Below are 21,968 nucleotides of genomic sequence, written 5' to 3'. Positions count from 1 at the left end.
CGACAGGATTTTAAACATGAAAATTTATAAGCATCACCTGGCAGGGCTGTTAAAAAGCAGGTTCCTGGGCCCACCTTAGATTCTGAGTAAATTCATGACTAATGCAGATGGTCTGTGGAACACACTGACAGATGCTATCTTCTTCAGGACAGGCTAGAATAACGTGGAATCACACAACAGAAAATTCTACAAGAATCAGACTTTCTCTAATTTCCATACAAGAGTAACTTTTTATTTTGTTTTATTTCGGGGCTTTTTTTGTTTGTTTTTAAGTTTTATTGCAGTATAGTTGCTTTACAATGCTGTGTTAGTTTCTACTATACAGCAAAATGAATCAGCTGCATGTATCAATATATCCTCTCTTTTCTGAAAGGCATAAGCTTATAAAAACAAAGACTGGAATAAAATTTTAAAGGACATTTTTCAAAGGACTCCAACTTCATCATATCTTCTCCTAACTTTTATTTTCATTGAGAAATTGTGCAAGGTTAAGTTTACATTTTTCTAGTGCTGTGGTTCTGGCTTAAGACAAGAACTAGGTAATTTCATCTTCGTTTCTGATTCTACCTCTAGAACTTCATGATCACTAAACAGATGTTGAAACACACCACTTTAAATACAAGTTTTAAAACCAGTTTACCTATAAATAAAACTTTGCTTCTGACTGTCATATGAAAAATCACGGATGGAGCATAAAACTAAGAAAGAGCTTGTATACACCTGTTCCATCAAGAAAGGAAGAAATATAGTGGCAGAGGAATAGCAAAAAAAAGGCAGATGGACACAAAAGCACATTTCAACACAGTTGGTGACTGCCTTCCATACCACTAAATATGATGCTTGTCAGTTCTAAGAAGCTCACCTGGAGGAAGGGCTGGCTCAGATTTAATCAGGTCACACGTGCATAGGTGTGCCTTAAATGAAATCAAATTTAAAAATTGAGGATGGTCAGGGAAAAGAAAGAACACTGCAGAGACTTTCATTTCTGGGCCATCTAAGGTCAACAGAATAACCTCTCAGATTAAAATAAAAACTGTATTTAATTTTAAGCAGCAAATGTTCTATTTTTCTTGTTCATATAGTCTTTAACCATATTTTCCCTATCTACTGTCTCATGCAGCTCTAAGAAACAGCCCTAACTAACCCCTAACCAAAGCTACTCACTACGAAGATAATACTTTATTTTCAGATGTGACATTTATAAGGCAATGACATCTGGTTCTAAATTTCCACCCATATTTTTGGCCAAATTGCAAATATATTAAATTACATTAAAATATTCATGTATGAAGGTCATCTTGGCAAGATATTTTAAATAATATGCACATAAAATGTAATAACTGATATTTTATTGCAATAATTAGCTATAATGGTTACCAAGGTCTTGGACAATTTCATTGGTAAGATTTCAGCTGATTTCTTAAAATCAGTGGCCTCTGTAATGTGCTGAATTGAACATCCTTTTAAAGAAATCTTTCTTCAAGCTACATAGAAACAGCTACAATTTTTACTATGTAAAATTCATGAAGTTTTAAGAGATTTTGTCAACAAGGTATTTTTTGTGAGCTTATCCTGAAAGTCATTTAAAAGAGATTACTGTTCTGGGAAGTTTAGCAAGAGTTTGTCCAGCACTGTTAAGACTGGTATTGTTCTTGACCTGACATCCCAACTATTAGCTGAAAGATTCAACATCTTTATAAAAAGATCTAGTGTAATTCAATTTGTTTTAAGTAATCCACTAAAGAACAGAGTAAGAATCCTTTAAGACATTCTTAAAACATATAGTTCTGACTTTTTAGAAAACTAGTTTCTCAGCAGTCTGGAAAAATCATATAAAAATCCTTGAGACAACTGTTCAGGAATAAGTGTATAGAGAAAGATATTATTCAGAAGGACTGCAAGAAAAGACAGAAAGTAAAGAGCAGCTAATTATTGTGCCAGTCTACAGATATAATTTAATATGCCTCAGTTTTGTTAGGTAAAATCATATATGTAATTTAAGGACATCTTTGGTAACAAACTGTCAGAAAAATCTCTAATTGAACAGAAAGCAAAAACATTCTTGTTCAATAAAGCTTTTTGATATACATGTCAACTTTAAAGTGCACAGATGCATACGGAGTAAGTGAATTCTACAAAATGAAAAAGTTCTTGAATTCTCATTACCTACTAAGTGAACATTTGAACCAAAGATAAATGGCACACTGCATTCTTTGAAAAAAAAAAAATTTAATTGCCTTTTGCAAGAATCGTTTTGAGTCTGGATGTTATTTAACACTGTGAAACGTTTACACTTTTATATACTTCAGCAGACACTCTGAAATCTAAGAAATAGGTAGACATTTTTATACAGCCTCAAAGACCACCTACACCTTATACATGTAATTTTTTAGAGACAAGGTGGGGTGGGGGGAAAGGAAAAAAACCTCAACCTACCTCAGGAATGTTTACGATGTTTTCATCTTGATTCCGGGACATAAAATCTTTATGGAGTAACAATTTTGTGTCCCCCGGTTTTTGAATATATCCAAATAATTCCATAAACCATCAAAAGGGAATACTAGTTATCTTCACATGAGTCCTGACACTGAAATGGTCCTAAAAAGGGTATGCAGCCCATTTAACTTCATTATAGTACCAAAATATTTGCTTTACTGATAGCAAATGTTTAGACCTATTGCAAACAATAAATGTGCTAAAGAAAATACATTAAAAGTCAAATAAATTTGCTTGTGAAGAACAAAAAATTCAAGTACGGAACTACAGCATGTAACAATGTGAAACTGGCAGCTCCTTCCAAGCCAAAGTATTGTGATGACTTCGAGAAAAAATGCTATTTCTATCTAATAGCCAAAATAAAAGATAAGCATTAAAGTAGGACATATCACTTTAAAAAAATCTTTTAATATGAAAACCTTCAATTTGGGGAGTTTTGTTTCTTTTTATGCCACTTTAAACTGAAAACATTTAGTTGCCTTAAATAGCCAAATCATTTTAACTAGAGTTACTCAGATTACGCTCTGCAAATCCAGCTCAGGTGAAGTACAGAAATGGAGGGTGTTTAGACACTTTGATAACAGTCTGAAAAAGTAATGTTATGACTACCGAATATAATTATTTAAAAACAAAGATTCATACCTTTTTAAATCTTATTTTTCTACTAATTTTCACTGTATGCTACAAAAATACACATCTGCAATGAATATGAAATTTATAAAAAATAAACAAACTCTGTTCCTTTAGCACAGTTAGTGTGAAAAGCACTGAATCAGATAGACAATTACTTTGGCCAGAATCCCGTCATGTTAGCAAATTAATTAGTGCTAGAGGTATAACAAGACAAATTCTGAATAAATCAGACAATCAGCAGTACTTCTAAAACAAACTCAGTAGGCATGCATGGTACAGAGCAAAGGCACACCAACATGCAAGGTAAGAGGGGCCTTTTTCTTTCCAGGTAAACTTATCGAGTACCCAGTACTTAGGTACTGTGACGAAGTATCTTATAATACTTTCATTGAAAAGCAGAAGCCACAGCTATTCACCTGAACCTAGTCAGTGAAGAGGAGAAATCACATATGGATGCTTTCAGTTACATATGAACATTCCTGCATTAATACTCTGTAACTGGGGCATTAGTTAGAAAACATGACCACACCATAAATACGTATAAGCAAAACTAGATGCTGATTAAGTTTACAGAATCACCTAGTTTATACAGGCAGGGAAAGGCACACAATTTAAGGAGAGATCTAAGATTTCATGAAGTGTAACCTTAATTTAGAAGTAACTTGATCCTTTACATTACAAAAGAACTGTCTTACAGTTTTTCCAGACATTTATTAACAATAATCGTGTAAACTGGCTTAAACCACAGTACAGAGAACTCTTTTCTTTGTAGAGGGTGAAAAGTTCAGCTAACTAATTATGACTACACTAGTAATGAGCAGTTAACAAGCTTTTGGGATTTGCTTTCCTGACTCCTGATGGGATGGATCAGCACCAGTGTGGCAAAGCATAGATCACCTGAGGCAAAAGTGATGATAGTTATCTGATTGCTTCTTCAAAGTTTGTGAACATCTTAAGTGAAAAGGAGTAAGTTTTCCCATTTTCTAGTTTTTAGTGTTTATATGATGGTTGTCTAATAATAAAACTCAAGGGAGGAAGAATTCTGAGACAGCTCGCATGCGTCATCCACTCTCCTGGTGTAGGGGTGGGACCTGGGATCAAGAAGGGCTGTCACTTCCATGATTGTTACATGGCTAAAGTGAAGGGATTCTATAGATATAATCAAGACTGCAAATGGTCTAATTTAACTAACTGAAGGTCCTTAAAAAGGGATTGGGACCCCTTTCTGAACAGAGATCTTACTGCTGGCCTTGAAAGAGTAAACTGCCATGTTGTAAGAAGACCTTTGAGAGGTCCCTGTGGAAACAAAGTGAGTGGCCTCCAAGAGCTGAAAACAAACAGGAAGTGGGGAGGTCGTCCCACAACCACAAGTAAGTATCCACAACCACAAAAGCCTGAAAAAGGAGCAGAGAGTAGCCCTGGAAAGGAATGCAAGCCAGTCAACACCTTATTGCAACCATGTAAGACTTGGAGGAAAGGAACAAGCAAAGCCATGGCTGGACTCATCACCATGGAAACTGTGAAAAAAGAAATGCCCATTGCTTGAAACCACTCAATCTGTGGTACTCACAGCATAGAAGACATCAAACTAAAATAAGCAAATGAGTCTGCTGCTAAGTCACTTCAGTCGTGTCCGAAAAACAAAGGATTAATTTTCTCTCTCAATCTTCACATAAAATGCCTTTACAAAGATTCTGTACAGTTTGTTTCATTCACTATACTTTAAACCAGTGGTCATGGTCAGTGTTCAATCTCCTTTATATAGTCTGATTCACATCTTTCTTGAATAAATCATGAGGATTTAACTGTTTCTCTAACTTCTCTCTTTTAGGAATTTCCTTACTATGCTGCTGCTGCTGCTGCTAAGTCACTTCAGTCGTGTCCGACTCTGTGCGACCCCATAGACAGCAGCCCACCAGGCTCCCCCGTCCTCGGATTCTCCAGGCAAGAACACTGGAGTGGGTTGCCATTTCCTTCTCCAAGGCATGAAAGTGAAAAGTGAAAGTGAAGTCGCTCAGTCGTGTCCGACTCTTCTCAACCCCATGGACTGCAGCCCACCAGGCTCCTCCGTCCATGGGATTTTCCAGGCAAGAGTACCGAAGTGGGGTGCCATCGCCTTCTCCATTCCTTACTATGAGGAAAGCTAATCAACTGGGCACAAGGAAAGGCCATACTTCAAGTGATTCTACATACATACCTCTTTCCAACTTTAAGATGTATAATGAGCCCTAGTATTAACTCTCCTTGAAAAATTATATATTTTAAACAGTACAATATAATTGAGTTCTACTCTTCTATAAACACTCATAACATTCATTTATTCCATGGGTAATATATGATAAAGTGGTTTTTGCTCATCTTAAAGAAAAAGAAAGCACTATTCTATGTTACACACAATTATTACCGATACTTTAAAATTAACATTTTCAGACAGTTTGCAACCATTACTAGAAATATATTATCAAATGAGAACATCTACGGCCTCTTTCACAAAACCAAAACCTCATATGACAATAGGCCACTAACATTATTTCTCTGCACACAGGAATGTAAGGTCACTGACCTCCTTATATATATCTTTGTGGGCCCTTCAATCAAATAAAGAAAGGAGCCTGAGACCATATCACACTTAAGTACAAGTGAGGATGGCACAGAGTTTTAAAAAAAAAAAGAGGAAAAAACCAAATTTTACCACTTTTGCTATCAGGAAGATTATTAGGGAGAAAACTAAAATGTGGGGGCTGGCAATGAGAACTCTTCAGAAGCATCGTTACCGGCAGTGGAATACTTGGGTACCAAGAAACATCTCATTTATGATCAACAGACACGTGAATGCAAATGCATGACAACTAAGACCAACTTGTTCAGAAATGATTGGGCAGTGAGTAATTATAGAAAGTGCTAAAACCATGAACTCTTCCTTACAAGATATTGGTGGAGGCAAAAAGGAACTCAAGTCACCTGACTCCACTAAATTCTCTTGCTTCTAATCAAATTATATTTTCCAGTGCTTTTTTTGTGCCATGCTTCAAATGAATTAGCATTCTTAATTCTCATAACAACCTTATGAAGTTTTAGCAATGAAAGAGTTAACTTGTTCAAATGGTAGAGCTGATCTCTGAACACACACTATTGGCCAACCAGGCTAATTCCAGGAGGAATTAAGCCCTAATGTTCAAAAGCATCCATTATTAACTTCACCCTATACCTCTAGAATGGTACTAATCATGAAACATTTAGAAAGAACTGAAAAAAATTGTCACTAAAATCATTATCTGTTCTGTGGTTCAGATGAGGAAACCCGGTTAGGAAGGCTACAACCACACCACAAATGATCACTTTCTAGAATTTAGAAGGACTTAATTGTCACCTCAAAGAACACAGCTTTGATGGCACTCAGCATAGAACCAACATCTAATATTTATAAACTATGTATGTTTATACACATTTATAGATTTATAGTTGTTTACATATATAGTTGATGCATTTCTTTGTAATTAAGAAAGATTAAAATGCAATACAGAAAAATTCAGAAGAAACATAAAAATGAAACTGAAAAACAGACTGAGCAACCTACTGAACTCAGGTTTTCCTTGTGTTTATTATAAAAGCAGAAAATCCCCAGGAGCCAATCTACATCCCTTATAGAAAAAAACCAACAGAAATGTAGGACCAAATCCAAAGTTTGCAACCTTCAAATCACCCCTCTGTCATGATCATTTACACCCAGGGTCTCAGCTGGCTTTTACACACCACACAGACAGGTTGCGTCACCTCTGATAATTTAAGGAGATAAATGACCTCATCTAATTATCATGCATGGTTTGCTCTGTGATGAGTTACCATTCCCCTATGTTTATTTATTACCATCAAGTATTACTATAAATTTTAAACAATTACTCACTAGCAGATCTTAACATCATGGATCAACCCCCTGGGAACTGAGCTACACAGGCACAATAAAATTTCACCTCATGAAAATTAATTCTGGTTTCTACATTTACATCAACAGGAAAATCAGGTGTTTTGAGAGACAACCAAGCATTCTACATGTTTAATTTAGAGCAATCTGCACACCCCTCATTGTGCCCATCCTCCTGAGGCTTCACATGGCCCATTTGTTTATCTCTCCTAACATTTCCACAGATGCAAATTTAAGTCAATTCTAATGTACTGTAATGGCAAAGAAGGGTTGGTATTTTTAAAGCGACAGACATCATAAGAATTTTACACATTCCTTTCTGTAGCAAATGTCAAAATGACTGCCATAAGAAGGCAGGTTCCTGGCACTGGACCACTTACTGCTTCAATGGTTATCCTCAAGTTGCGCTCATTAGTCGTTGGTATTAAAACACAGTTTCATCTAAAACATCTCTTCCCTCCACAAATCTATCAAAACCGTGCAGCAGAAATTTAAGTGTTTTATTTCTACCAAAATGAGAAAAGTATTTGTGAAAGGCTAGCCTCCATTTATATTGTAAAGTGAAGGGGTGGGGTTCAATGAGTTTAACTAATCATCAGCTGGATGAGTCAGATGAAAAAAACTGGCCTTTTTCAGTATGCTCTTGGCAGATTTTTTTTTTCTGACTTCTGTGTTGGTTGCTAAAAATGCAACTGGTCTCAATTTTACTATTCTGTGCTCGTTCAGTTTTCAGGGTTGTCTGGAATCATTTCTATAAACATCATAGATAGACTGCTTTATTCACTTTCAAATATTCTGTCTTGAAGCTGATAACTCCCATCTTTGACAATGAGAGGTTATCAGTGGCAAAATTATGACTTTTAAAAATAGACTCAACCTCCTGTGGCACAGAACTCATACAACAGGTGCTGGCTGAAATGCCAAGATGAACCACATCAAATCCCTTGAGGTCCTGCTTTCTTTTGGTCCCTTTTAAGATATAGGTTGTGTCCTGAACCTAGAGACAAAACACTTCCCTCAATGGAGTCCACTGCCTCTCTTCTCATTTCCTCTTTATCATTTAAGGCTACACAACTTGTAAGAAGAGACATTTTTAAGGCCAGCTAAGCATCCCTTTTCTCATTCATTTCAGTTTTTTCTGTTGGCCCAAATGATGTATTAGTACAATAATCTAACTCACTAACCCTTCGGCATCGATTCATGACCTCTTGAAGGCAGAAAAAGTAACATGTGGTACAAATAATAAAGCCTGGCTCTAAAATGGTCCTTCAAGGCTCCCAATGCCTCCTCTCATGTGATCCCAATAATGGAATACCATGATTCAAGATTAGCTTAATATTACCCTTGATCTGCAGATAGAGGAAATGGACTTACTGTTAATTCTGCTCTACTTTACACTGACTCCTTTTCCCCCTTGGCCTCCTTGCTAGAATATGCAGCCAGCCACAAACTGAACAGGTAAGATAATGGATGCAAAGACATCCAGGGTACTGCCAGGGAAAGGCAGCAAAGTATAGCAGGTATAAGTGTAGGACTCTAAAATCAAGCTGCTTGGGGTCAAACTTCGTTCCTAAAAAGACTCAGAAAACTCCTTCATATTCAAAACTTAACATTCCTCACCTATAAAATAGGGATAATACTTATCTTAAGGGAGTAACTTAAAGGTTAGATGGATTAAAAAAATAAGCAGAGTATTAATTCACAGTGCCTGGCATTCAAGAGCTCAAAAATTACAGAAAACAATATCACAATAACTGAAAGATAGTTGTGAATAATTACTAGTGTCTAGACATTCTGCAGGTAGGGACATCAAAATTAGTTTCCGCAAACTGTGACTATCTATGGAAGAGAAAAAAGAGTAAAGTCACAAAATGGAAATAAATATGCACCCTGATTCTCCTCTTCTCTTGTTACAGACCACAAGCGTAGTTTTTTCACACTGCAGAGGGGCCAATGAGATCAAGACTGATTCTTAGATCTGCCAGCATTTGCGATCCTAACCATTCATTCAGTCATCTCGGAAACTCAAAGAACTGCTGAGATAGCAGCTGCCAGTGATTTTCAGACCTTCAAGAGACCTGAGATGCCTCTGTATGGGTTGACCAGGGACATGCTCTGCTGGAATACTCTGTCAGTGGTTTCCTGTGTTATCAAATGCACTTTTTTTTTTTTTTAACAATCTTGTTTCAGTTCAAGTTTCTGCCCTCTGCTAAAGAATGGACATGGGGTTGGCAGGTGGAGGGAAGCACAGGCAGAGCAGGGCTGTAAACCAGCTGTAAACTATTCCTATCTGCCAAAAAATCTGTAAGTGAATAATGGTAAATTGCCCCAAACAAGAACTATTTGTTTTTTGTTTGTTTGTTTGTTTCCTCTTCCTTGGTATTTCTGAAACATCTTTCTATCATAAGCATATACACTTATTAAAACCAATGACATTTTGCAAAACTACATGGATCTTCAAGATGATCATCTCTACTTTAAAAAGAAAGAAAAGAAAAATAAACACAAAAAAGAAAGAAACATTGATGTGTCCAAAGGAAACACAGTGACATACTAGAGTCTTGTTACTACCAAGAAAAGAAAAACTCTGGTCTGTATATCTCAAAATGTGAACATTACTAATGTGCATATATTACATCTCTGAATGTCATGCCTTCTTGAGAATGGAATATATAATTTGGAACTATCCTCCAAAAACACCTCCAGTTTATTAAAAGTGCATCTATCCTATATTCCAACCATCTGTTTTAATTCTCAGGGCTGTTTCATATTTCAAAAGTTACTTTGTAAGACATTGTTTTTAGTCTTGATCCCTTTCTCACCTGCCTTGGTCAGAACATTCACCCATCAATCATGGCCTCTCTCATCCCTTTCATCTCTCTGCCATTTGGTCTCCTCTGATATGCTCAAATTTCCCTCTGGTAACACTTATTTAGTTGTCACTACAACCTCTCCCACCCAGCAGATGCCTTTTTATAAGAACTGCCTCTTCCTCTATCCATGGTACTAGCAATTGGCCTGTTGCAATGCAATACCTCCTAACGAGATTTGACCAGGGTGTGAAAAGTGACCCAAGCTCAGGCAACCAAAATCCTTTTTAAATCCCATCTCCTGATCTCAAATGAATGGGCTATAGATGACTATCTGACCCATATTTAGATTACCAACACATCTTCTTTAGCAGGCTATGTTTTGGACTAGGATTCTAGTCTCAAGCTGGTTCAAAGTTTCAATGGGGAAAAAAATGTAAACCCTCACAGCCATTCAACAAAATGAGCTCCAGGAAGCAGAGAAAGCCTTAGCAGGGAAAGGGAAGAGTAAGGAGTCAAACAAAGAAAACCAGAGGCTAGAACAAGAGATGATCCTGATAACAGCTCCACCCCTTTCTGCAACTAGGGGCATATTCCTCCTGCTGATTCACATGACTGACCATCCAGTTTTACTACCGTTGAAAAATATTTCTCTTTTTGGTTCAAGATACTCCTGTAGTTTTCTACTACCTGCAATCCCAAGTAAGCTATTATAACTCCTACTCTTTAAGCAAAACAAAAGAATGCCAAATCCCTTCCATCTTCCTCTGAAGTTGCTATCTCTCTCCCTTTCCTCACATTGCCAAGTTCCTTGAAAGAATCTGCACTTGCTGCCTTCATATTCTCACTCTTTAGGGCTTCCCTGGTGGTTCAGATGGTAAAGAATCTGCCTGCAATGTGGGAGACCCAGGTTCAATCCCTGGGTCAGGAAGATCCCCTGGAGAAGGAGCAGGCAACCCACTCCAGTATTCTTGCCTGGGAAATCCAATGGACAGAGGAGCCTAGAGGGCTAGCGTCCATGGGGTCACAGAGTCAGACATGACTGAGCAACTACCATACACACACCAACTCTTGAAGGCACGGAAGCCATGCTTGCACCCAAAACATGCTACTGAAATTGCTGTCATGTCAGCAAAGGTCTGGTGACTTCCTTAAAGGGCCCACTGTCGACCTCTCTACAAAATGAAACTGTAGATCAAGATTCATCTTTTGAAACTCACAGTGCCTATCATAAAAGATACTAAATGGGTATTTTCTAAGTGAATGGATGGATCCATTTTCAAAGATACTCATTTTGCCTCCAAATCCCCTTCAGATAGGTATTTCTAACAGCTTAATAGTCATCCATAGAGATGCTTCAATCTCAAAATGCCCAACAGTGAGCATGTTACCTCACTCACCATCAACCTGCTATTCTTTCTGCATTACCTCTTAAAGAGCTTGGAGGACTTCCCTGCTGGTCCAGTGGTTAAGAATCCCAGGGACATGAGTTCAATCCCTGGTCCAGGAAGATTCCCACATGCCATGGGGCAAGTAAGCCCAAGCACCACAACTCCTGAGCCCACCACGCTCTAGAACCCATGCACCACAACTACTGAAGCCTGTGTACCCTAGAGCCCATGCTCTAAGACCAAAGCCCATGCACTGCAACAAAGAGTAGCCCCTACTCACCACACCTAGAGAAAGCCCATGGACAGCAATGAAGACTCAGCACAGGCAAAAATAAATAAAATTTAAAAAATAAAGACCTTAGAGCCATCTCTAACACTTTTCTCTTCCTGATTCCCCCAACTCTATAAGCAATAGAACCTGAATATGTACCTCTACATTACGTTTCATCCCTGCTTTGCTTTCCCACGGCGACTATTCTCTTTGTCTTTCAGCATCTCTCGCTCTAGGATGCTGCAAGAGTCTACTAACTGCTCCCACTGTCCCTTCGAATAATGGTCCTCTTTAATCCATCTTCCACATGATATGATTTAAAACCTATAACTTTTATTTTTAATTACAAAGTCTTAGGATGAAAACCAAATTTTTAAGAAAACAGAGCTGGGCTACCACACTGCCCAACTCCCCTTCGGGTCATTGGTAAGATAACTGATGCAAAAATTGTATAACCTAGCCTCAGACTGATCGTTCAGTCTCAACCTCTCTTCACACCCAGGAGTCCCATGCCTGACGTGAAACAACCCATGGGTACTTCTTCACTACGCTATGTTTTTCCCTGGTCATGCTCTGTTAGGTTCGACTGCTTCACAGTCAGCCTGAAGTTGGGAATGTCTTCCTTGGGAATGCTCTTCCCCAATTTGGATTCCCAGCATATAACTAAGTGAAGTACATAATTTGCCCTGGATAACAGTAACTGCATTAATTGTTGAATTAAACTACATTTGATGTTAAAAATCTGTGAAGAAGTTGTTAAAAGAGACAGCATAAATCAAAATTATTCTTAAAAAATAAGATGTACTATGTACTCAGGTCTAAATATTCTTCAGTATACCACCTAGAAGCCTATAACCTTCAAGATATTTCATTTCTTATAATCTAATGGAAGAAATTTACTAAGATAATTTTCTTGATTATTAGTATTTAAGCTTTTGATAAAGTATTACACCAATATGTCTTATCTGATGAACCCCATTTTCCCAAGGTGTTATTTAAAAAAAAATGTTGAATTGCTTCTATTTTTTTAAATCTAGATACTTTTACTGTCTTTGGTTTCTCAGGTGAATTTCTAATATGTGAACATTTAGGTCAGTAAAATCAAATATGTGAAGTAAAAAGCATTTCCAGGATAACCAAGCTCACATGGAAAATGGGGGGAAAAAGAAGAAAATAAAAGCAAAATAAAATAATCAACTGCCACCTTTAGCATCTTTAATGTAATTTCACACCTCACATATCTGAGGGCTCCTTTGTCTGCCTCCACTTAAATACATACCATTCCTCACAGCATATTCACCACAACACCTTTTGATTACTTTTTTTAAAACAGATTTTTTTCCAGTACCTAAGTGCATTTATTTTTCTGAGCCATTCCTCCTTTGACCCTCAAAATAAAACATTATTAATGCCTGACCATCCTTCTATATAGCCTGACAGTATGTACCTTAGTCAGAGAACAATCTCATCAGCTTTTCTCACTTTACTCAAATATTCCCAGAGTATATGGGCAAACGTCAAAAGCAACAATAGTCCAAACCATCTGACAATTCTGATGAAAGTACTTATAATGTATCACAGATTTGCCTATGCATCAAAATCTTTAAACAATATCCCTACAGAGAGAAAAATCTAGTAAAAGGAAGTCCTCTGCAACAGAGAGTGAAAATTCAAGTCTGAAGGACCCAAAATTGAGGTCTGGTTAGAGGTAACCTGATGGAAAACAAGTCAAAAACTTTTTTCTCCAATTGATTTGACATGATGTACAAATAAAAACCAAGTATGACTAATACTAATTGTGTCTGGGGAGGGTAAGGAAGAGAGAAAGAAGAATTAGCAACTAATTATCGGAATAAAAGAATACAGGAATTGTTTTTCATAATTTGCCAGGAGACTACTGCAATAAAATTTTAAGTACTCAGGGAAAAGAACTTCAGATAAACAGATTATTCCCAAATCTGAACCATTTAAAATGGGCAGCACCATTATTTCCCACTGCCATCATTTCTAGCTTAAGTTGTTCTTCCATTTATGATATAGAATTTAAAATGTATCCTAATTTTTTTAATCCAACAGAAGCATATGGTTAAAAAAAATCAGCAGAAGCAAATGTTAAAATAACATTGAGCCAGAAATATCCCACATTCATATTCAAAGAGACCTTTAAATATTGCTTCATATATAACAGCCTGATTCTGTATTACTGAAATTAACGATAAAAGTGTGCCAGTTTGTTGAGGCCACAATGTCAATCTTTTCCTTAAGATCTTGTTAGAATCTATGTAAATGGCAAATTTTAAAGGAGCAATGGAATTCAATTACCACAAATTATATAAAGCCCATAAGAAAGAAAAGTTTAGGTTTTACGAAAAAATTTTAAAACCTGTGCACATTTATCCTTCAACCCTAAAACATGGTGCGCCAAATGTTTAATTCTTAGAAATTTCAAGTATCCTATATCTAAATGGTAGAAATAAAATTGCTTAGCATGCAAAGACCTTTTAATTAGCACTCAACAGTTCAAGTGCAATAGTCTCTTCCCCCTTTTGTTTTGTCTAAAAGACAGTAAGCCTATCTTTAGAACCACATTTCTTTTGTCATTCATCAATTGTGTTAATAATTTGTCTAACAGGACCTGAACATTTTGAATACTTCATCTGATTCTCTTCATGAAATATTTTTAAATGCTGCTGTTATAAAAATATTCTGAATGAGATTTACTCCCTATGAACAGTTGTGGACTGGCAAGGAGCTTTCAGTGTGCACCTTTGTTAATAAACTTATCTTACTGAGGTTCTTCTACCCTAACAAGCCACTTGAAGAATTAAGAACAAAAAGCAGGTGTGTACACACACATATAGAGATAAATAGATACATAAAGATATAGACAGACATAAAATACTATGTATTAAATACAATATTATAATAAGATAAACTATACAAATTATATAATGATGCAATGCTAATATATTTTAAACCCTCAAAAAAAAAAAGGTGGTAAATACAGTATTTTTCACAAAGTGCTACCATTTTCATCTCAATTGACACTGAAGTCAATCATTTTTTTCCCTTAAACTCTGTAAACAATAACGACATAGTCATTTCCAAGTTTTGTGCACACAGAAGAAAACGAACCATGTGTAAGCTACATGGTTGACTATCTCGGTTTCAAGTTTATTGGAAAGCCATCATATGAAAGCCTAGGGAACAGTTGTAGTACAATGCATAAATAGTCAAGGAAAAGAAAGACTGGCTGACACAGTGTGACACAGTGCCTGATACATACCATATGACTTAGGTAAACGTGCAATAGATGTCATAGAACGGAGATCAGTTACACATTACCAGCAGCTTACATGCTTTTTGAAATACTAGGACAGACAGTTCTTTTATTACAAATGATGGAAGCTGTCACCTGAATAGCAATGAAATGTTACTTTTTAGAAATACTGAAACAAATTCTGATTTTTTTCCCAAACTTTCATCCAAATATGCTCATGTGAGGGTTGATTATGTCCACACATGGAATACACTGAATGAAATCAATAAGCTGGACAATTGCCTAAAATATTTCAATTTAACTCCACTTTAAGGTTCTAAATAGCTTGATGATACACATTAGGTACAAGATATGAATTCAGAAGAAGAGATTACTTTCTTGGATATTTGCATCAGTACTGAAAACTAACAAGAAATTTCTGTGTATGTGTTGTATATAGTCATACTTCAGAGAACACATTAATTAAATAATACAGGTTGTTATGGGCATAATTTCTGTATTAATTTTAAAATTTCTAAATGCATTGTTATTTCTTATGAATATATACTTCTAAATATAAACAGTAAATCTGAATACATAATTTGAATGTGTTATTTATGTTTCTGCAAAATCTTACAACGTATCAATGTAAGAGAAACATTGGAAAGTTGTCTACAAAGCAAGATTTCTTTGAAGGAAGAGAATGGTAAAATTTTACCTATTTTCACAATGAACAATTTGCCATAGACTCTGTCTGATTATATATATATATTTTTTTAAATTAAAATTGGTGAAAGCCAAAGAAAAATAATAAAGGCACATTTTATTTCCTTTTATAAACCATAATAAGCTTAGATTCTTGTACCTTTCCAAAATGTTTAGACTATATTCATTTCAACCTGTCTAATGTTTATTCCATGCCAATCCAAACAGCTACACATATACCCACTAAAATTTAATATGTTACAACTCATCTGGAAAAATGTATCTATTGTTGCATACTTTAAAGATACACCTGTGGAAAAATATCTTGTGATGAAGCTGATGAGAACAAATCAAAGATGTGAGAAAGGGATCTATTAATGTTCATTGTTTTTAGGTTTTATTTTACAATCTAATATATTAGCTCATATTTTATCATAAAGTACATTTTGTTCTATATATAGTATGCAAATTAAAATTGCTAAGCCCAAATAAGAATAATTATATCACTTCTAATACATAAAAAAGGTATCTATTCCAATGAAAATATTTATTTTTAATAGCCTTTAAATATAAATTTGTCTCATAATAGATAAAAAATTTATAAACCAAGTACTTAAACCCCAAGGTACTATTCTTTTATGAGATGCTATATTTCCTATAGATCCTGTAACTCTTACCAATATATTTATCCCATTATATAGTTTAAATATATTAAAAATCCCCATATGCCAATGGGCTCTCAGCCAATTATTATGGATATATTGGCATTTTGATATGACGAGATAAAAGTTGAAAACGAATAGTAGTTATAACTATGCTCCTTTTTTAAAAATTGGATTTGTAAATAGTATCTAAAATTAGAACTGACAAATTCAAATTAACATTACAATACTGGCTACCATACATAATACTCTGAGTTTTAAAATAGAAGTGTTTTCACATATGAGCCAAATTATTTCTAGAACAAGGGAGAACTCCCTTGTAGAAAACTACATTTTAAACTATCAATATAACGTGTGCATACTGTAACATGAAAATTATGTATTTTCCATTTATATACAAACCAATATGCACGAGGTGGCTGCAACCATATGGCGTATTTATGGTTCACACCTTACTAAAACAATCATTTCCAAAAGAAAAACCTAAACTAGCAAAAGAACTGTATCAAAATTCCTCCCTTAGTCTGAAAAAAAAAAAGTTATTTTAGTGTTAACTCTTAGAACAATTTAATCTCTATTTCAATTCAGAATATGCTATATGAGAATGTATGTTAAACCAGAGAAAATTAAAGAAAATATTTAGAATGATATTTATGGTTTTATAATATTTAAGCTCTTATTGTAAAAATTCTAAAAAACAAAACAAAAAACTTTGTATTACTAATTCTAATTCAGATCCCACTCCAATGAGTGCATAATGAATTTTATACTGTGTTAGTGGCATATTCTTCCTCTTCTGGTGACAAAAAATTTTTTATATTACTTCTTTCTGGAAAAACTAGAATGATCAAGAAAACCAAAAGAATTTACTAATGAAAAATGTATATAGACAAGCACAATAATTTGGTTTTAGTGATGCTATAATCTTTGTACTGAGTTTTTAATGAACTTGGAATTTTTCCCAAAGATTTGAGATTTATCCTGATAAATATGCCATATGAACTCTTTTTGCAAGAAAAGCAAATGGCACTGCATAATGATATAATTAATGCTACATTTTTTAAAATTTCATAAAGTTTATTCAGAAATCTAACATGAAGTACATCTTCCTCAGAAGATGAGGAGAAATGACTGACTTTTCAAATTAATAATTAAAGATGCAGAAGCCTTATAAAAGTAGTTAGTATTTCCTACAAGAAACTGATATATACAAAATCTTTAAGTCGTTTTTTACAAAATAATTAATGTTTCAAATTATTCGAAAATATATCAAATTTTCATTGTTAGAAAATAAATTTAAAATCCTTTGAAAGAAAAGAAATTGTGGTTTTCTAATTCCTATTTTTGCCAACTATTCACTTTCTTTCTTATCTTTAGTGAATTTCTGACCATGAAAATTTAGCTATTTTAATTTTGGGAAAACACTTATTGCAGATGTCCTTCTTACAACAAGGATTTTTTACATTAATGTTTTACCATGGTCTGTTCAGGAATAAAAGATTACATTTTGTTGTATTTTTAAAAGTCATAGTTTTCCCCTATGGTGTGATGATTCCCTCCAAATGATAGAAATATTGATAAACTGCCAGTTAAAAATAACACTTTAAAAATCTGTAAACTGAACACACTGACTCCTTTTTAAAGCGCCACTTCTTTGACACAAAACGCAAGCGACTCGTTTTCAATGTATAGGCCAAACTACAAAAAGACTAAAAAAATAAAAGTGTAATTTCTTAATAAGTGAATAATATGGAAGCATCTTTAGTGTAATTCTCACTCTTTTCAGGTTTCAAAATATACGTTTGGAATATGCTGCCAATTAAAGGAAGATCTACAGATGGCATTTACCCTTTTGCTTCATAACAAAAAGGATCAGCTATTATTTTTATGGAAGATTATCTAAAAAAGAACATGACTGTAAATCATGACAAAAATATTAGACACTCCCCTTCTCCAGGTTAGAATGTGCATCCTTCGGGTTCTTGTACTGACACCTAACTCAATAAATACTTTAAGCTGAATCTCAAATAATAACTACAGGGTTTCAACTAGTGAAGATTTAAGGTCAGTATCCACCAAAAACCCCAGTTTTCAGCACTCTGCCAACAAAGGACAGCAAATAATTCCAAACAGCAAAAATACCAGGAAGGCTACCTTGGGCTTTGTTTTTGTTATGTAAAATGCATTAAAGTGACTCATCCACTTACCATTACCTACTCTTACAAGCTTTAAAGTAGCTTCAACAACCAAAATAAATGCTTTCCCAGAATGCCTAATAGGCTCTTCAGCACATTTAAAAATATGTATATATTTTCATGTGCCACTGGCTTTGATTCTTTTCTCCAACACGAGAGAATTATTATTTTTCACTCCCTTCCTGCCGTGTGACTACACAGCTACCTTCAAACACTCTATTTCCAGAACAGCAGCGAGGTTTTCTTAAGCTATTTTAGAAATGTTAAAAATAAGAGAAAAATTGCAGGAGACTCTGGAAAGCGCTCAGTCCCTCCCCCCTCCACCCCCAAGGAATAGAGGGTTCTATTCATTCTAACAGGAACCGCGTGTCTGCCGGCACAGTTTCAAATAGAGGGTGAGGGAGGTTGGATGGCAGGGTCCCAATTCCTGCGAGCCCCTGGGGTGGACAGCACCTCTGCCGCGAGGGCCAAGCACTCCTCATATCAGAAAGGCTGTCAAGTGCGTCCAGTAATTTGGGATCTAAACGAGTTTGGATACCACAGCAATTAGCATCTCAGAGGCCAAGTACGGGAGAAGTCCATGCTACCCAGACCAGCCTGCAGTTACTTATTTGCAAAACGCCCTACCCAAATACAACTTTTTACTGGAGTCGGTTTGATGAGAGCGGGTATGTGGCTGGAAACTTTTTCCCACAGTGCAGCTAAACTCTTTAAGTCCAAGGAATCCTTTTAGAGATGGGCTGAAGTGCCCGAAGTCGTCAGCAGACCTTTCCTGGGACAGCCCGGCCCCGCCGAGGCTCCCGAGACGCCGGTTCGGTGCGCATTCCGGCGAAGAGCCGCGCGTACCTCCCGCTCGGCCTCTCCAGATCCGAGCCCGGCTCGCTCCCCACCCCCACGCGCAGAAAAGCCCCTCAACTCGGGAACGGAGCCCCCGTCCTACTTCCACGGCACCCCGTGGCCCGCACTCTCCGCCCTGCTGGCCCGGCCCGAGCACTTACGTGACGGCCGAAGGGAACGGCTCCTCCGACGAGGGGCAGATCAACAAAGATTGGAAAAGTGTCAGAGTCAAGGCCAGCAGGCAGCCAGCAGCCATCTTCGCGATCGAAGATCAATCTCGCTTCCCTCCCCAGCCGGGGGAAGGACCGGTGCTGGAAACCGCGGGAGGAGAAGGAGCAAGGTCCGCCCGGACTACAGGCGTCTGCGGGCTGGCGCGGCCGAGGCTGTGGCTGGGGCGCGGGCTGGCGTGGGGGTGCCGCAGGGGCTAAGCCCGGCGCGGGGGAAGGGGCGGCGGGCGGACCCTCTAGCGCGCGTCGGCAGCTCCGCGCCGCAGCTGCCTCGCCTCAGCCGCCATCAAGGGCGACTTTGGAAACAGACCTGGGCGAGCCCGCCGGCGCTGGCGCGCTCTCGCTCCTTCTCGGTTTCCTCCCTGATTTATTCCCCCGATTGCCGTTGAGAAGGCGGGGGGCGGAGGCGGGGGCGGAGAAGGGGTGACGGCACTGGGGAGGGTGGGGGTGGCTGCAGGAATGGGGGAATGGCAGGCGGAGAGACTTGTGGCAGAGACAGAGGCTTCGTCTGGCTTCTCCGGGCAAGTCAGAGGGAGGTGGCTGGGGGTGGACAGCGGGAGGGCCGGGCGTCCGAGCGCTCGGGCGGAGACGGGCAGGAGCGGCCCTCCATACAAGGCAGAAAGGAACTCCCAAAGTCGGCGCCGGCTTGCTCCCGCCACCCGGCTTGCGGAGCGAGAGCGGGGCGGGCCCCGCGGAGCTCCCAGGGGACCGCTAGCCGCCGGTGGGTATCCACAGGCAGCCGGGGCTCCGGCCCAGCACTTGGCTCGCGTCTTCGGGGGTTATTTTCCCAGGCAGGCAGTGTTCCCCCGGCCCTTCTCCCAGGCACAGAATCCACTGCCTGCCTGAGAATCGTGGGGCAGTGATTTGACAATGAGTGTAGGAGGGGTTTATATTTGCATTTTAAAGCACCACTTTTGACTCCCTACCAGGTGGCACTATTTATTTGCCCTGAAGTGCCAGAGGCTAGAGCCTCCGGCGTGGCTGAGTGCCAACTGTGGCAGCGCGGCCCGACGCCCAGGTACCTCTCACCTGGCAAGACAGACCTGGCAAGGTCCGGGCTGAGGACAATCAGAGAAGGACCCGATGCTGTAAAATCTTCCTAGTCTGGCCATGTGTTAGGTAGGACCGAAGCGTGGAAGGACGAATTCTGTACCCTAGGAGCACTGTGCCGCGAGAAAAGCATTGTACTACTTCCAAAAGTCCCCCAAATGCCCTGGTCTGGCCTGTGGTCTGCCCTGCCCTGACAAGGTTGCTGCAAAACAAGTTCACTTGGTCCGGATGAAGGCATGAAAAGGGTAAGCAGAAACAGGTGGCAATTTGCGAAACGCGCCTAAAATATGGAGGAGGAATTGAGGGAGAGAGCTAGGGAATAGCCCTGCAGTACCGACTAGTTTCACCTGCATCCGCAGGCAGGCGTGCCCAGGCCCTTCTAGTAGAAAAAACAGGTGGGTCTTGTGTAGGCCTCTCGGACCACACAGGCTTCCGTCAGGAAGGAGCTGGTGCGCCAGATGAAAAGGTTTCCCTGAACACCTGAAATTATTAAGCCCCCTCTAGTAGTGTATTAGAGCACTTCGACACCATTTCTGATTGGGGAAGAAAAAATATCGCCATCCTGCATATGCCTAAAACTTGTCATTATGGGGAGGCCTGGGACTTTTAACTAGCCCTTCTCTAGTTTCTTGAGATTATGAAGACAAAGACCCTTATTAATTCGGAATTGACTTGCCATCTCTCTAAAGGCAATCTGCTCAAACAGAAGACTATTAATACTTAATAGCAACATTTCAAAATGTGATATGATTTTATGATTCTTGTCCCAGTGATGTTTCCTTCCTCTTAACCTCTCGTGTGTGTGTGTGTGTGTATGTGTGCGCGCGCACCTTATTTTCTTTAATTCTGTACATATCTATCTGCTCTCTGTTTCTTTCCTCTTATTCTGAGTGACCTCACAAAAGGCACCCCACCATGACTTGACTTAGTTTGTTTTATGCTAAACCAAGAGAATGTGGCAGCAGGAGCGAGCAAATGAGCAATGAAGTGGGATGGGGTGGAATAGGACTGAGAACTCAGCGCACAAAGATACTTTATATAACCATAGATAGCTTTCCACTCCAAAATTAGATAACTAAATAGTAAAGTCCATCTTTTTTTTTTCCAATTTTTAATGATTAAAAAGCAAATTTTCTTCCCCAGCATGGGAATTAAGAATGGCAGAATCAGATGCCCATTACTGTCTACATGATATGTTGCTATCATAATAGCCACACTGCAGAAAAATATTTTAATAAATTCTGAAATAATTATTTCAATAATGACTTCAGACTTCCTACTAAGGTACACCATTTCCAATTTTATAACTTTAAGAGAAAGAGCTTAAGGAATAAAAGAATGTAATAAACTTCTTGAGAAGGTAGTCAGCCTTCATTATTAACTTCGTTGGCCTTTGAGCCAAATCTCAATTTCTTTGGATCACTCTGATGAAACACTGTGCTCTCTCCTTTCTGAAGCTTTTGAAGAAAGATATTACATCTACAATTCTTTCTGACGGGGTTGATTGTCG

The 21,968-nt window shown here is 37.9% G+C and overlaps 1 protein-coding gene across 20 annotated transcripts in view; it reads right to left on the bottom strand.

The window, feature by feature from the left end:
- CACNA2D1 (calcium voltage-gated channel auxiliary subunit alpha2delta 1) overlaps window positions 1-19,927 on the bottom strand; it is a 524,609-nt gene extending 504,682 nt beyond the window's left edge. For all 20 annotated transcript variants that reach the window (XR_014067144.1, XR_014067142.1, XR_014067141.1 and 17 more), the window contains exon 1: window positions 19,343-19,927. Coding sequence is in view for 14 of the 20 variants with exons in the window: in XM_081535600.1 (XP_081391726.1) it covers window positions 19,343-19,437 (95 nt within the window). In the remaining 6 variants the exon portion in view is untranslated. The remainder of the gene's footprint in view (window positions 1-19,342) is intronic.
- Between the last annotated feature and the right edge of the window lie 2,041 nt (window positions 19,928-21,968).

The sequence above is a fragment of the Giraffa tippelskirchi genome, chromosome 10 (assembly GCF_054371585.1).
Source record: "Giraffa tippelskirchi isolate mGirTip1 chromosome 10, T2T-mGirTip1v1.2.pri, whole genome shotgun sequence".
Classification (NCBI taxonomy): domain Eukaryota; kingdom Metazoa; phylum Chordata; class Mammalia; order Artiodactyla; family Giraffidae; genus Giraffa; species Giraffa tippelskirchi.
Note: the sequence above shows the minus strand (reverse complement) of the source record. Positions and strands in the feature narration are given on the sequence as shown.